The 14,319-nt window shown below is 31.8% G+C and overlaps 2 protein-coding genes across 4 annotated transcripts in view; one reads left to right on the top strand and one right to left on the bottom strand.

Annotated features, from left to right (window-relative positions):
* nudC (nuclear distribution C, dynein complex regulator) overlaps positions 1-14,319 on the bottom strand; it is a 33,864-nt gene that overhangs the window by 14,474 nt on the left and 5,071 nt on the right. The window lies entirely within an intron of this gene.
* LOC137930823 (uncharacterized) lies at positions 522-14,119 on the top strand. The gene is made up of 4 exons (XM_068774155.1): positions 522-730; positions 10,198-10,326; positions 13,045-13,444; positions 13,774-14,119. Exons 1-4 carry the CDS (start codon positions 641-643, stop codon positions 13,812-13,814), a joined length of 660 nt encoding a protein of 219 aa, XP_068630256.1. The 5' UTR covers positions 522-640; the 3' UTR covers positions 13,815-14,119.

Raw genomic sequence — 14,319 nt, 5'->3', positions numbered from 1 at the left:
CGTTATGTCCTCGCCTGGTTGCGCAAGTGCTGGGGACTAAGGAACCGTCACAAATAGCCGTCGCACGCAGCTGCGCAACGTGACTTTGCTTCTGTATTGCTTCTTTAATTGCTCAAAATTTTCCTGTATGTTAAAAGATATTCACAGTTTGGCATGTAGCTCAGTTGAAGCATCTCTTAAAACTCTGTTGTTTGATTAAAAATATTGTTTTAACTTATTTTATTCTGTTCATTTACTTTACTGTTGTTTTATCTTAAATTTAAGCAGATGTCTATAAGATTACATGGTTTATTTAAAAATTCCCTTTAGATCACAGGTCATTTTTGTGGTACCAAACAGAAAATATATATATACTATTAGATGGTTAAACTGTTAGATTATATTATAATATGTTATGGAAAATATTAGTTTTTTTTTTGTAAACTGCAATTTTAGAACAAAAAATTATTCGTGCACCGGTGGCTTGTAAAGTCATATATAAAACGTCGGTGATTGTTGCAACACTCTCAGTACGACTCTAGTCGCTTTGCCGCTTGGTTCGGGCGCGTGTTTGCGCCGACCACACGGAGAGGGCGAGAGAGGCCTAACTCAAATCAGCTGAAGAATATATCCAGCCTCCTTAGACATGTGGACCAAGTGAATGCAGTGTTTCAGTGACGTAATAAGTGAGAAGCCCAAACGAACATTTGCGGAATTAAGCAGCGTTCTAACAATGGAAACCAAAACTTCGGTAAGTGATAGGATTCATAAAAACAAGGCATTGTTTATAAAAAAATACACACCGGCGACTATTCTTTAGCATAAGAGAATTCCGAACAAAGCCGCTAACTTAAAACTTCAAATTCATCGTTAAAAAATTAATTTTAAATTACACATATTTTATAAAAGTTTATTATTTTTGTAATATTTGGTAGCCACTTTAAATCGAAAACAATTTTCAATCTGAAAACCTTTTCACGGAATCAATTGAAGACAAAAACAAATTAAAAAGATAATGATCACATCACACCTCAAACAATTATATGTCCGCTAACATGAGATTTAAATAAAATTAAAATAAATGTTTTATTTAAACATTATTCAAACATATTCATGTCCTTAACCTTGTCAAAAAGTCAAAATTAATTAACTTATGAAACTTTAATGCTCAAAATATAAAAATAATATATATTAAAATTTGATTTAAAATGCACGGTTTTTTTGTTTTTGTTGTACTATGTACTATTTGAATGCTTAAATGTAACAAAAGAACTTGTACTCAAATCGATACATTACATTACACTCTGTAAATATTTTTAAAAGATATTGCCCCAACAGTAGTCTACTGTTTCGAATGTTATTATATAAAAATGGTTTATTGCACTAAATGTTTTTAGAATATCAAACTAAAATTAAATAAAAATGCTGTATCAACTTATAAATACTTAAACAAGCACGAGTTGTTATGACCAAAAATTGTTACAGCTTTTTATATAGAAAAATTGTATGAAAAAACACCAACTTTGATGTTCTCCCTTAGCAACGGACGGTAATAAATAAAAGTTGCACACGTTCTAGTTCGTTATTAATATATTTTCCCGAACTGGTCAGTGACCGTACTTCTGTGAATTTGTGAACACAATCCGATACTATAAAGCAAATAGAAGAGTTAAATACCACATTATTAATCCTTCTGCTAAATGTGATACCGAACATCAAGAAAAAAAAAGGATAACGACATGAATGTTGTTATAGAAATTTTCTGTAGTAAAGGTCTACTAGAAATAAAAATAATCACACAGATCGAAAATATGTAATAACAACAGATTTCCTATCTAAAATAATCCTCAATAAAAAATTGTTAAAATTATGTTTGTCAAATATAGCTACAAAACTTCCAGTTTGTGGAAGTTCAGTATCTTTTTATAAAAAAGTATAAATCAATGTACTTCCTGTTTATAAAAATTGTATTTATAATACGCATTACAAGGGCATCAGAAACATGGAAGCTATTAGCAATTCTCAACGTTTGTAAATTCTCCGGATTTGTATTGTTCTTTACAGCCAAAAACGGACTGCCAAAAGTTTGTTCAAGGCTGCTTAGATCGGAGGAAATAATAGTCACCGAGCCCGAGTTAAAACACACAGGGACTAATAAGCTAATAACTAAAGCTACCTCGACTGGCGGCCTTCACATTTCACAACACCCGGACTTAGCGCGCATCCAGCCAGACGACTCTGGGCGGCTGCTGTGCTCTCATTATCACAAAACCGGTGTAGGTCGAAAATGCAGTACTTAATTTAAATACCAAGAAATACTTCCTACATATATCTTTTAAACCTTGCAGCACGGTCTAAAACGCCAAGGTTCAATAATGACGAAATTAAGAGAAATACAGAAAAACATGTAATTATTTACGATAATTCAATAAAGGTAGGTACAATGTGAAATTTGCACAAGTTATAAATGAAACGCTTACGTCATAGCAAACATCTAATACAAAATAAAATAAAAGTAACTATTTATACGAAAAAACACAAAAAATATTGAGTTGCGAAAATAATTAATAGAGGAGATAGTTTTATAAAAGTAAAGGAAGTAGATAGTTTTATAAAAACATATTTAAAAAATATATTGGATTGATGCAACTAGAACGCACTAAAAATAAATCTTTTATAATTTGCATGGAAAACTAAAATTTTATATTCATATTCAATAGTATATTTCTTATAACGCATTGTGGTATACTTGAAAAAAATATGTAAATATACGTATCCATCTCAGCCAGCTGACTATTAAATGACCTTCTGTTCGGTATAAATAAAATTTTATCCGGATTTAAAGGTATCTCAGTACAATAGTGGTTTTGTAATCCGATACGTAAGCGTAAGGATTTTACTTCTGTGCGTATGTATAATATAAATAAGTTGAATGGTTCACTATCACATGGTTCTTCTATTTTTTACACAATATATAAGTCGAATAAAGGAGCAAGAGATAGGTATATAATGTATACGAAGATTCTGTAGTGCAATGAATGCAAATAGGATGAAAAAATTTTGTATGACTGTCGATGCAATTGAACTTGCTACAACGCTCTTATAAATTAAGAAAGTAACCTTTTCATAATAATCTTTTAGCAGCAGAAAAAATGGTGGCCACCTAAGGCTGTAGCCATCTAGAGTGCAGTGCTTTGTAGGTACGGCTACTAATTTTTTTTTTTTTTTTGGAAACTTGAATTTGTACACCCTAATAAAAAAGAAAGAAAAAGATGAGGTCCGCCAGCTGATATTCAGTGAGAGCTCAACATAATTCTGTGGTGCTACCTTATTACGATTTGCATTCGTCGCTTTGAAATCTTCAGCATTAATTGCACAACATACCTACGTGATGCTGCGATTGGGCAAATGAGAAGCTACATATTTTCTTATTTGCCTGGTAATTTCATTAAGTGTCGCATTTGAAACCGAAACAAATTAATACTTGCAAATTAATATTTAGCAGCAAGATGTAGACAATATTAATAGATGTTTTTCTGCAACAAAATCCTTTGTCAGTATAACATTAAATACCCAACGGCCATCACTAAATACATGATTATTATTTCTTGATTTGTTACTGCAAGTTATTATAAATGGAACCTATACAGTATCGTGTAATTTATTCAGAAACCTTAATCTTTACAAAATATCCCACGTCGAATATTATTAAGATATTTTTGACAAATCTATTTTAGATTGGTCGTTGATATATATATTAATAAGAACCAATTTTCCAAAATCAGTACAGCCTTTAAATAATTGGCATTAACTGCATTCCTTATATTTGATCATTAAACGAACTGCTCGTAAGTTCAAATTGGATCGAATTATCTGTGCACTAGTCCGTCATCTACTAAATATGATTAAAAATAACATGACATGCTTATTAGACAAAGTTTATAAAGACTAGATGTAATTTAGCTAGAAAAGAGTTCATCGACAAATTGCCGAAAACACATATTCGATATAAAAACTAATGGCAAACTATATCCTCCCAGAGACTTATTATTTGTTGACTTTGCTAACTTAAGAAGGATTTATATTAAACTATTGTGCACGTGTAATTTAACATGCAACAATCTCTATGTCGCGTCACGTTTCCATTCCACTTCATAACATATTTCATCATCTTTTATAGGTTGGTATTCAGCCAACGCTTTCACTAGTGTTATCCTGACCCTGGATAGCTTATAGTAGCCGTAAGTATTTTTCCTTCCTATTGTCAGTTTAATCGTCACGTGAAAAGTACGAAATATACTTTCGTGTGTCCTCGTCTTGAACGCTTCATCAAATGACTGTGAAGAAAATACGTATGACTGAACAAGTTTTTGATTATGAAATAAGTAAACAAAAATTTTCGCGCCGCTATGTTGCCATAGTTAGTAAAGGTCGACCCAAATCGTCTTATTAAATTTTATGTATGTGACCAAAGATATATTGAAAAAAAAAGCCGTCGATATTTTCGTACAGATGACGCTACGACAGTACCAACTGCCTCAGACAGTCATTCTGTTTGTGAGCTGACCAGATGTGATAAAATCTGCTTAGAATAAACCTTAAAACTAGCCACAACGTATTACACAAATGGACCTGCAACGTATTGCTATATTAACAGTTAAAATTTGATAGAAAGAAGCGTCACACATGTGCACAATGTGCGTCACACAAATATATCGCGTATTACGAGCTGAAATTTAAAACTGTTTTACGAGCGCTTTTTTTTAAAAAAATACTTTAAGTATAAACATACGTTGACTGAATACATTTAAAGTAATGTTGTATGTAATCAAAATATCTAAAGAAATAAATAAGAACTCTGCGTGTAACAGAGTCTGTTAACTTAATCAACGAATGTAATAACATCGCGTTGAAAGAATGAAAAGAATCGGTCATTACAAAGTTTACGTATCTTTTTAAATATATTAATAATTACTACTGCAACCAGAACATATACATTTATAGGAAATAAAAAAGAAGATAAAGATTGTATAATACATACTCAATACAAATAATTCTGCGATGTAAAGACAAAGAGACATTGGTCATTTTTAAAACTACGACCTTAATCTCAATTGACACGCGGTTACAAAAGACGACTTGATATTTATCATTTAGTTAACATGATAGGAAGCGTCAGTAATCTTAACACAGTGTACAATTTTATAAACGTCGTACCATCAAGGTAAAGAGCCTTTGTAAAAAATGGCATCTTTACAGATCCTTTTGTAAGAAGGTTGTACAGGACGGTGACTACAATTTGGTTTTCCCATGATCCGAGATCCGATTGGGATTTTCATTTCGTGATGTTTTGTACCTGTTGATGACTCTTCCCGGATGTTACAAATGTAGCGCATCGTGGAACTAAACAACTACAAAACATCTTGTAAAAAGTTTACTTAATTGTTAATAATTTCCACCAAAATTAGAATACGTAAGACTTAAATTTTAAAATAAATCCTCGACAAAAAGAGATTACATCACTAACGGCGCCTATTAAATGTAATGTTTTATCTTTAATAAATAAAAAAAGAGTTGATTACACTTGATTGAGTCTGTCGTTAAATAACCGCAGATTAAAAACATCGGTGAATGATATCATCGTACTTAGGAATCCGGATAAATTATTAACCACGGTCACTTTTTCTATCCGGAACATCCCACAACCAGACTTGATCAGAAATAAGCATATATTATTCAACGAAAAAGGTGATTTTGTATACTATTTTTATTCAACTATGTTATTATAGGACCGTTTTTTTTTTAAATTTATTTGGAAATTATTAGATGTGCTTATATTAATTAAATATATTCACAGAAGTATAATGTTCTTTGAGGATTTATGTTAAATAAGTAAATTTTTCGCCAATTTTTTAATTTTAATACATTTTTTTAGGAAATTGATTGCCCAGTTCGAACAGAGAGGAGCCATCGCCAGTCGCGGTGGTTTCAAAGTAGTTTTTTTATATCTCATCTTTTACTATAAAAATCTTTAATTAAGTAAATTGAGTTCAAGGACATGCATAAGCGTTATGCTAGTGGTTGTGACCAGCATGAACAATAAGTAACGTTGCGGTGTCCTCAGGCAATCGTGTATAAAATATGATAATTGGACATTCAAAAGCATGTTTCACTGCTGGCAAGAATAATGTTTTTTTTAGTTTGTGCACAATGCAAGAGTTTTTATCAACATAATGGTACCAGTAATCTGTATTTTTTTTGAATACTATTATTTTCGATGATCACTTTTCATTATTTCGTTTAAAAAAATAGCTTTTAAAAAAATAACTATTGTAATACGCCCATTTTCGTTAAAATTATTACAATCTAATACGCTAGACTATTGAAATATTGAATAAGTTATTTAGATAAACAAATAAAAAAACCTTTTTTGTTTGTCCGGCAATAAATAACAGCGTGAATTCATTAGACTGACTGATGTTGCAAAAAACATTAAAAGTATTGAAATTTTCTACCGCAATCCGTTATCCATTGTGACATTTGCAACGCCGAAAGTGTTCCGAGAAGAGGCTTGCAATAAGAACGCTTTCTCTTACTAAGGGGAACAGACTAGATCGTTGTTTTTGTTATTGTAATTGTAGTCTTAGAGGTGGAGTTACAGTATAAATTCACGCTGATTGTTCTCCACCGTCCAAGGAGACTTATAAGGAAAATTATTCGAGGAACGACGATCTAAAAGTTTCTTATTTCACCGATGCGATATTGAATACTCTTTAAGCTGCGTTATATAACAGCGTCCGCGCCGTAAGTAAAATTGCATAAAATACGTTCGCTGGTTAATAGCACGCCATCGTAACGATTCGTGTATACAAGTCGCCGTCTAACGTGTTCCGTGATCATACCGTTATTGACACGCGGTAATAAACATTCAATCAGATTCGTCAAGATTACCGCTCTTGCATAACCGTTCCGTTGAACCGGGCAAAGCTATTTCACTCAACACTCGTTATTAAAACTATAACCGGATTGTCACTGGTAGCGCGACTTGCAATCGATACAATAACATGTTACACGATATGTAGAAACGTTGAAATAATCCAAGGATATCTTAACTGTCCGAACAAAACTAAAAGGTGACGCTAAATCAAATGAAATTAACTTCTTCGAGTCTAAAGTTTGATATTTTCATGCAGAGCATTGCAGAGCCCAAGTCACTATAACATCAATATAACATATCATTGTCGTTCCGTTTTTTAAAGATGAATATGTAATTATTTCTTAATTGCCCAGTTGACCTAAGAAAAATAACGGAACGCGATACAAACAATTTGACAATGAAGTTATGAAAATGTACGTTTGAATGTTAATCGTACTGTTTACTATTCAAATCACATACAAGTATAAATGAACAGAAAATAACTAATTTTCGACATATCTTTAAGATATTTCTGTAGAAAATTGCATGGGAATAATTACACTAATTTTCTCAGTTTTGAATTTAAAATGAAAAGTATTTTATAAAATAAATTTTATAGCATTCAAAAATTTTAGTTGAACGAAATGTGTTAACAAAAAATTATTGAAAATAAAGTTCAAAAAAAATTAATGTTCATAACATGTTAGTAGGGTTGATATAATAATGTTATATATACATCAAACTTAGTTAAACTTTATTTAAAAGATAGCTGCTGACGAGTTTTTGGACGGCACTCGCTAGCAGATTAATTAGCATTTCGACCCTTAATACTTATAATTTAAAAATAAATGACGGATTAAAAGTGCGTATAAATGCCTACTTGAATAAATATATTTTTAATTTGAGTTAGGATACAGATATGTACATTTCAATTATTATGTTATATACGATTTCATAGAACAAAATTAACTGAAAGATAATTAAAGCAAGTACCTGTTCTAATGTGAATACATTTACAATTAAACTGGTACAGGGTACCAGAGCCAGTGAACGTTTGCAAATCTCCAAACATTTCAAAAACCGTGACTTAGGGAACGCTTCTGAGACACGACATTCGTGCATAACGACGACACGTCCAGTTTTACTACAGCTTATATTCAATTTAGAAAACATTGTTGCTATTTCAGTTTAGATACAAGTCCACAGAATAATTGCAGAAAATGTCGTCTTTTGAATATAACTTTCAAACATGGAAGATTACTTTTTGTAATATTAAAATAATTTGATAATAAGTAATATTATTGATACACGAAGAAAAGCAAAACTTATTTTTCTATCGGACACATACGTAGAAGAATCATAATGGACACTACATATGGACTATAAAATGACATTTAAGATTTACCAGCTAAGTTAGTTTCGACGTGCGACTTCCACGTGCTGATAACAATTAATACGACAAATGATTTAGGAGCTCATCATGTGTATGAACTAACTAAATATTTAGTCACGTTTTCAAACTTTTCTGTTCTCATAATACCTACATGATAACAATAAACGTTTATGATGCGTGTATATGTAATGACAGATTTATTACTTTTAGTATTTTCCTAAGGGAGTTAATAAGACTTGCCCTTACCTATTTTTTATACTTGAAAGACAACTCATCTAACCTACATACAGGTGGGTTGGGTTCAACGTTCAACACGTTCACTCAATCTTTATTACGTTAGCATTTATAATCATCTCACCGCTCTTCCGGTATTATTATAAAAGTATTATTTCAATGACTTTATTTTAATACCTTTTTATACCGTTCACAATCATCAAACAAATTTTATTTCAAGAATAATTTATATTTACATACACATCTAACAGAACTGAATCACTCGTGATGTCTTTATACCTAATTTTCAATATTATGGAATAAATTGTATCTGCAAACTTAGCGTTAAATTATCCCAGGTAGAGCGATAAATCTTGCGTAATCATTTGCAGTACTTCAATACAAATACTGTCAAGGAAAACCCTTTTAATAATATAAATTGTAGTTATTTTTAAATTTACTGAATTACAATCACCTTACAGAATAATAATAAACAATACAATGACAATCCCTCTTATCTGGACTAAAATAATTCCCACAACTTGTTACATTGTTAAACGATGTAAATTTTGTCACAGCTGCTGCAATACGTGATAACTGTAAAAAAAAAAGCCTAGAGTCGGACCTAGTAAATAGTTAGCAATAATTATGTTAAAGGGCGATGTTTCGACATCGCATTTGCTTAAACAATAACTGGGCAAATTTACACTCGGCTTTATCCATGGTCTACATTAAGTGGCGCACACAATCTCATTATTTGCTATTGAGCTACTACATACAATGAGCGAAAGTGGTTGCGCGAATGTACTTATACAGGCCTCTGCGTTGCTATAGTGACGCTGACGGCGAGACCGGTTGGCACGTTTGCGAAACATGATATGCAAGGTTCGCCCATCATGTCTCTATCGGTACAAATACTACTCGAATGTATCATAAAATCTCGACGGACGCAGTCCTAAATGGCAAAACAAGTTTAAAAACAAAATGTACCCACTCGTGCAAGTGCCATAAAAGAAAAACATTGCCGAACTGCCGAAAATGCCTATCCATCATCTTATTAATGTAACAAAAAGAACTATAGCTTCAGTTCTAAAAGCAAAACTAAGATTTATTGCGCCAGAGGCCGAAGAAACAAGACCGCAAATAAAGAGAAGGCAAACCTTGAGCACCGTATCTGACAAAATCAATCGGGCTTCGGACAAAACTTGACCTAAAATGCAACGGATGAAATTACGACAAATTGCGGAGATACACCTGAAAATTTTTGTTTGACTTGTACGAAAATATGAGAGGTAAAAAATTTGGGACAAAAAGGATATCGGATACAATGACAGAACGGCTACAAATAATTTAACGGTTACAAAACGTTTTAACCTAAACCTCACGTTATTAAAATAATTGTGAACTTTTACTCTAATGGTCTAATCTATGAATAATTATAAGACTGCGGAAATTCTTTAAATTAACGTCTTCCTCACTTTCCAATTACTTACTAAATAATACAAATTTTGTAAATAATAAAATCCCGCGTGGTAGTAATGTAATATCAAATCGTTTTAAATTAATCATTATGATTTACTTTTTTCTTTTCAGCTTTGTAGACCTAGCATTGAACGGTCATTAGATATTTCCAAACAAAATTATTAGAATTCCCAAAGCTGATTTTACATGAATAATTAATTTAACAATGTTTCAGATCTCGGGACTGGATTGGCATATTCCACGGCCGTCATTAACAAGCTGCAGCACTACGGACAGCGTTGATACACGGTCGCGGGGAGGCTCAGCCTCCAGTCAAGGTTCTTCTAGTAATAACAGCACGCACGTAAGCCAAATACTTATTATATTTCAGATGGAGGTATCCCTGTGTATTTATGTATAACATTTTCAAGGTCTTAAACGTGTATATAGACAATTATAATTATTATTTTTAAATTAAGATTCTCGAATATAGTTTATTTCTAAATATATATGAGATTTCTACCTATATACTGACTCATCAATATATCTTGGGAAAACTACAGGTCATAGAGACAGGAAATTTAGTAGAAAATTACTTTTAAGTAGAGGTCAGTTAAGAATGGATTTTACAAATTCTACCCGCAATAGGGGTTGGCATTCATAAGGTTAGCAAAGCGTACGGGGCCAGCTATTATGTTGGGATAAGATATTAAGTACTTACAAATGTAATCGAAGTAAGACCCTACGAGCAACCAGTATTTGATTAAAACGCTACAGTCATTATACATATTTTTATTAAAATGAAAAAAATGTGTTAAGAATTAATGCAAAAACCAATCACACAAAGGCATTATTGCTAATGCTCCCCGCCTACTTAAAACAGATAATTTTTAATGACACATCTCAAACGTCGACAAAGTCAGTTTTATTAGCTGAAACCAATTTTGAAACAAACTTAGTGTCTTTTTGTCATGCGCTCGCGACGCGCATTGATGGGGTTAAAGGCCTTGTTCGGATTACAACATCCGGTACACGATTTTAAAATAACTTTTATGGCAACATTCTTAAGCTATGATCAAGATAATTTAAGCGTCGATTCGCAAATTATGTACACGATGTTAGTCATCAGGAAACAAATACCGAGCGCTATTTTGGATTATTTATTTTAAAATTTCACACCAAGTAACTTTACGGATCATTTAAGTAACATTGTATAATCACGAGATCTAAAAGACCCCACGACTTTCGTTTTATATGACCAACTAAAATCCAAATAGCAATCTCGTAATTTTTAGGAAATGTTGACGCAGCGAATGTGTTAATGAATAAATAATTAACCTAATAAATTATATACTCGATTATATTGTTAAAAATTAAATATTATTCTCATTATGTAACACTAACATGTCATTTAGAATTTTTCAAAACGTGTCAAACATTAAATGTGTGTGTACGTGTCTCATGCTTGGTAACGTGTGGCAGTTTTAGCGCCTATCAGGCATTTACTTCGCGATGCACGATCGTATATATTGGTAGTTAACCACAAGGCGACCACTTTCCTATTTTTTTTTATTTCAGGGAAATGTAACATAATAATATTTCTCATAAACATTGTAATAAAATGATTCAAAATACCTATAATAATAATTTTCTCTTGTAGAAATGTATAATTACAGTAGTTATTACATGTTTTTGATTAATAAAAAATAACGTCAAGTGTAATTATGACTTCAAAAGTTCGTCCTGGTAGTGCCTATTCACATAACCTTTTAATATTTTTATGTCAATAAAGTTTTTAATAAAAAAGACCCAGTGTAATATTGTTCATTTTGTATAGTGGTTATAGGTGTAAAATCTTTAAAAGGGTGAATGTACGCCCTATTCAAATTCCAATCGTTTTAAAAATAATAAATTATTAATGACCTTGTATTATACTGATCGAAAACATAATGGGTATTGTTTACTATCTGTCCTGCAGACTTTGTAATTGGCTGTCGCGTTCTAATAGAAAAAATAATGTGTCATTTCAGAGTGACCGCTATATGTATGATTCTGGGAAATATATATTTTTGCTGACAAATTAGCTACAGAATCATCCCCATAAAGATTTTTTAGCATATAAATAATCGTCCTGTATATGACATACCTGATAAAAAAATGTTTTGATTTATCAGAAATGTGCTATAGGGAGTCTGGTTATAGGTGTAAAAGCTTTAAAGGCTAAATATACATTTTATAACTTCTACACCGATGCCTGTACTGGTGTATCGGTGGACAGAAACACGCGGAATATACAATTTCTCGTAATTGTATTCGAAGCTTTGTCTCTTTTTATCTTTAGGATACAAATTTGTGATGTGAACGTTAGAATTTAATTAAAAGCAGATTAACGCAACAGAGGCGCCATCTATTGTGGATTTAAGTGTACTTTATTGCGCCATGTTTGGAAAATGTAACCACAAGATAATCTATAAAGTAAAATCAATATAATCTATAAAATCTTCAATATAATCTATAAAGCAAAATAATTTACGCTCTTTTCTCTTTCAGAAAATTATGCAGGATTTGAACATAGTACGGAGCCAGATTATTGCTAAAATTGAACAACTATAGTTGCTTACCAGTGTTTTATTGTAAGATCTTTAACAGAGTTTTCTACTTAACCAATCAGCAGACGTTATTGGTACAATTTACAGTTTAATTGCATCAACAACCTTTTATTTGCATTTATTATCGGTATTCGTCAAAGCATTGTTAAGAAAACACTGATTTATGAGCGAATGGCTAGAGTGACAGATGAACCTATAATTACTATAAGATTCCACAGTTTCCACTTTATCACGAAGATCCGACACGGGAGAGCGTCATAAACGAAACGTTAACGTCTTAAAAGAAAGTGCTAGAAAAAAAATGACTATGACTATTTTTGGGTTAAATTAATTTCAGTGCTACTATTTTCTGACCGTATTTTGATTTATATTACTTAATCTAATTTAATTTAGGTTTAATAATTGTTTATTGTTTAAACGAAACAGTGTATTTTACGCATACAACTATTTAAAAAAAATGTTTGTGTTTTCAGAGTGCATCATCAGGGTCTTTATTGCTAAGCGCGGCACACTTGGCTCGCTTGAACGGCAACAATTCTACTCGCGATGAATACAGCTGCTATCAAACCAAGCCGACTGGCTACGAACGAAAATCAACAATGACAAGCTCTGTGATGTCCATCCCGGAGGAATCCCGAGATGCCTCAGATAAATTTTGGACAGATGTTAAACGTGGATCAATGTCTGGACAAGACGCGGCGTCGGTCGCAAGCTCTACTCACTTCACAGTGGTGAACGGGTTTACGAAGCAACGCTCCGAAAAAGGATCAAAGTCTTGTTGCTGCAATCACTCACATCAGATTACTGTGCTGGTCATTTCAATGACAATATTACTTTCAGCTTGCATACTTGCGGCCATCTGCTTCGTCGAAAGTAAGAAAATACTATCAAACTAAACGACACTTTGAAAAGTTCAAATTGACACAAAACATTCACAGCGGAGTTGTCATTTCTTAAACTCATTTGCATCGGGTGTCCCATAAATTAGTGTCACGCCGAAAGTTTGTATGAGCAAAGATGGCTATTAATTTATAAAAAAACGTTAATTTTGCAAAAAACTGATAAGCCAAAACTGGAACGATTCTTGTAGTTTAATTACTAACTGAACATACGCCATTACAAAAAATATCAAATCTTACAATTAATCTCATCCCATCATAAGAAATTGTTATTTAGCATTTAAATGTTTTTCTTTGTTTCAGTGAGAATGCGTAAGGAAACAGGCGTTTACAGATATTCCTAAATTCACAAGAATTTAAGAAGATCATTGAAGGCATGTGGTAATAAAGTATATTTAAATTCGTAAAAAAAAAAACAGGAATTAATTTCAGTGGAATTTTTCCTGATAACATGGAATTTGTTAAATTAAAAATGATACGGCATAGCGATTGTACGATTAGCTAATTGTTGAAGTACAGTAAATATTAATAAGTGCAATAATAATTCATTTTATACTAAGACAATTAGGTGTTAGTTGACTTTATTTATTTCAATATTCAAAATCATCTATCTTCATTTTATTAGGACAGAATGTGATTAGTTGTTAAGTCAGTGATGTTTGTTGTTTCTAGTAAAATTAAAATTTGTTTAAATATTATTTTCGAACAACTTATTAAACATTCAAATATGTAAACTTCCTTTTATTTATGGTTATATAATTCATTTAATGTATTATAGCATAGTCAAACAAATTATTTGTTATGAATAAGCGTAAAAACATCATTAAAATTTTAATATTCTAATAAAAC

This window comes from Battus philenor, unplaced genomic scaffold (genome assembly GCF_028537555.1).
Source record: "Battus philenor isolate CCGP_79_NKW_IND1 unplaced genomic scaffold, ilBatPhil1.0.hap1 SCAF_7, whole genome shotgun sequence".
NCBI lineage: Eukaryota > Metazoa > Arthropoda > Insecta > Lepidoptera > Papilionidae > Battus > Battus philenor.
The sequence above is the reverse complement of the archived record's forward strand: the minus strand, read 5'-3'. Positions and strand labels throughout refer to the sequence as shown.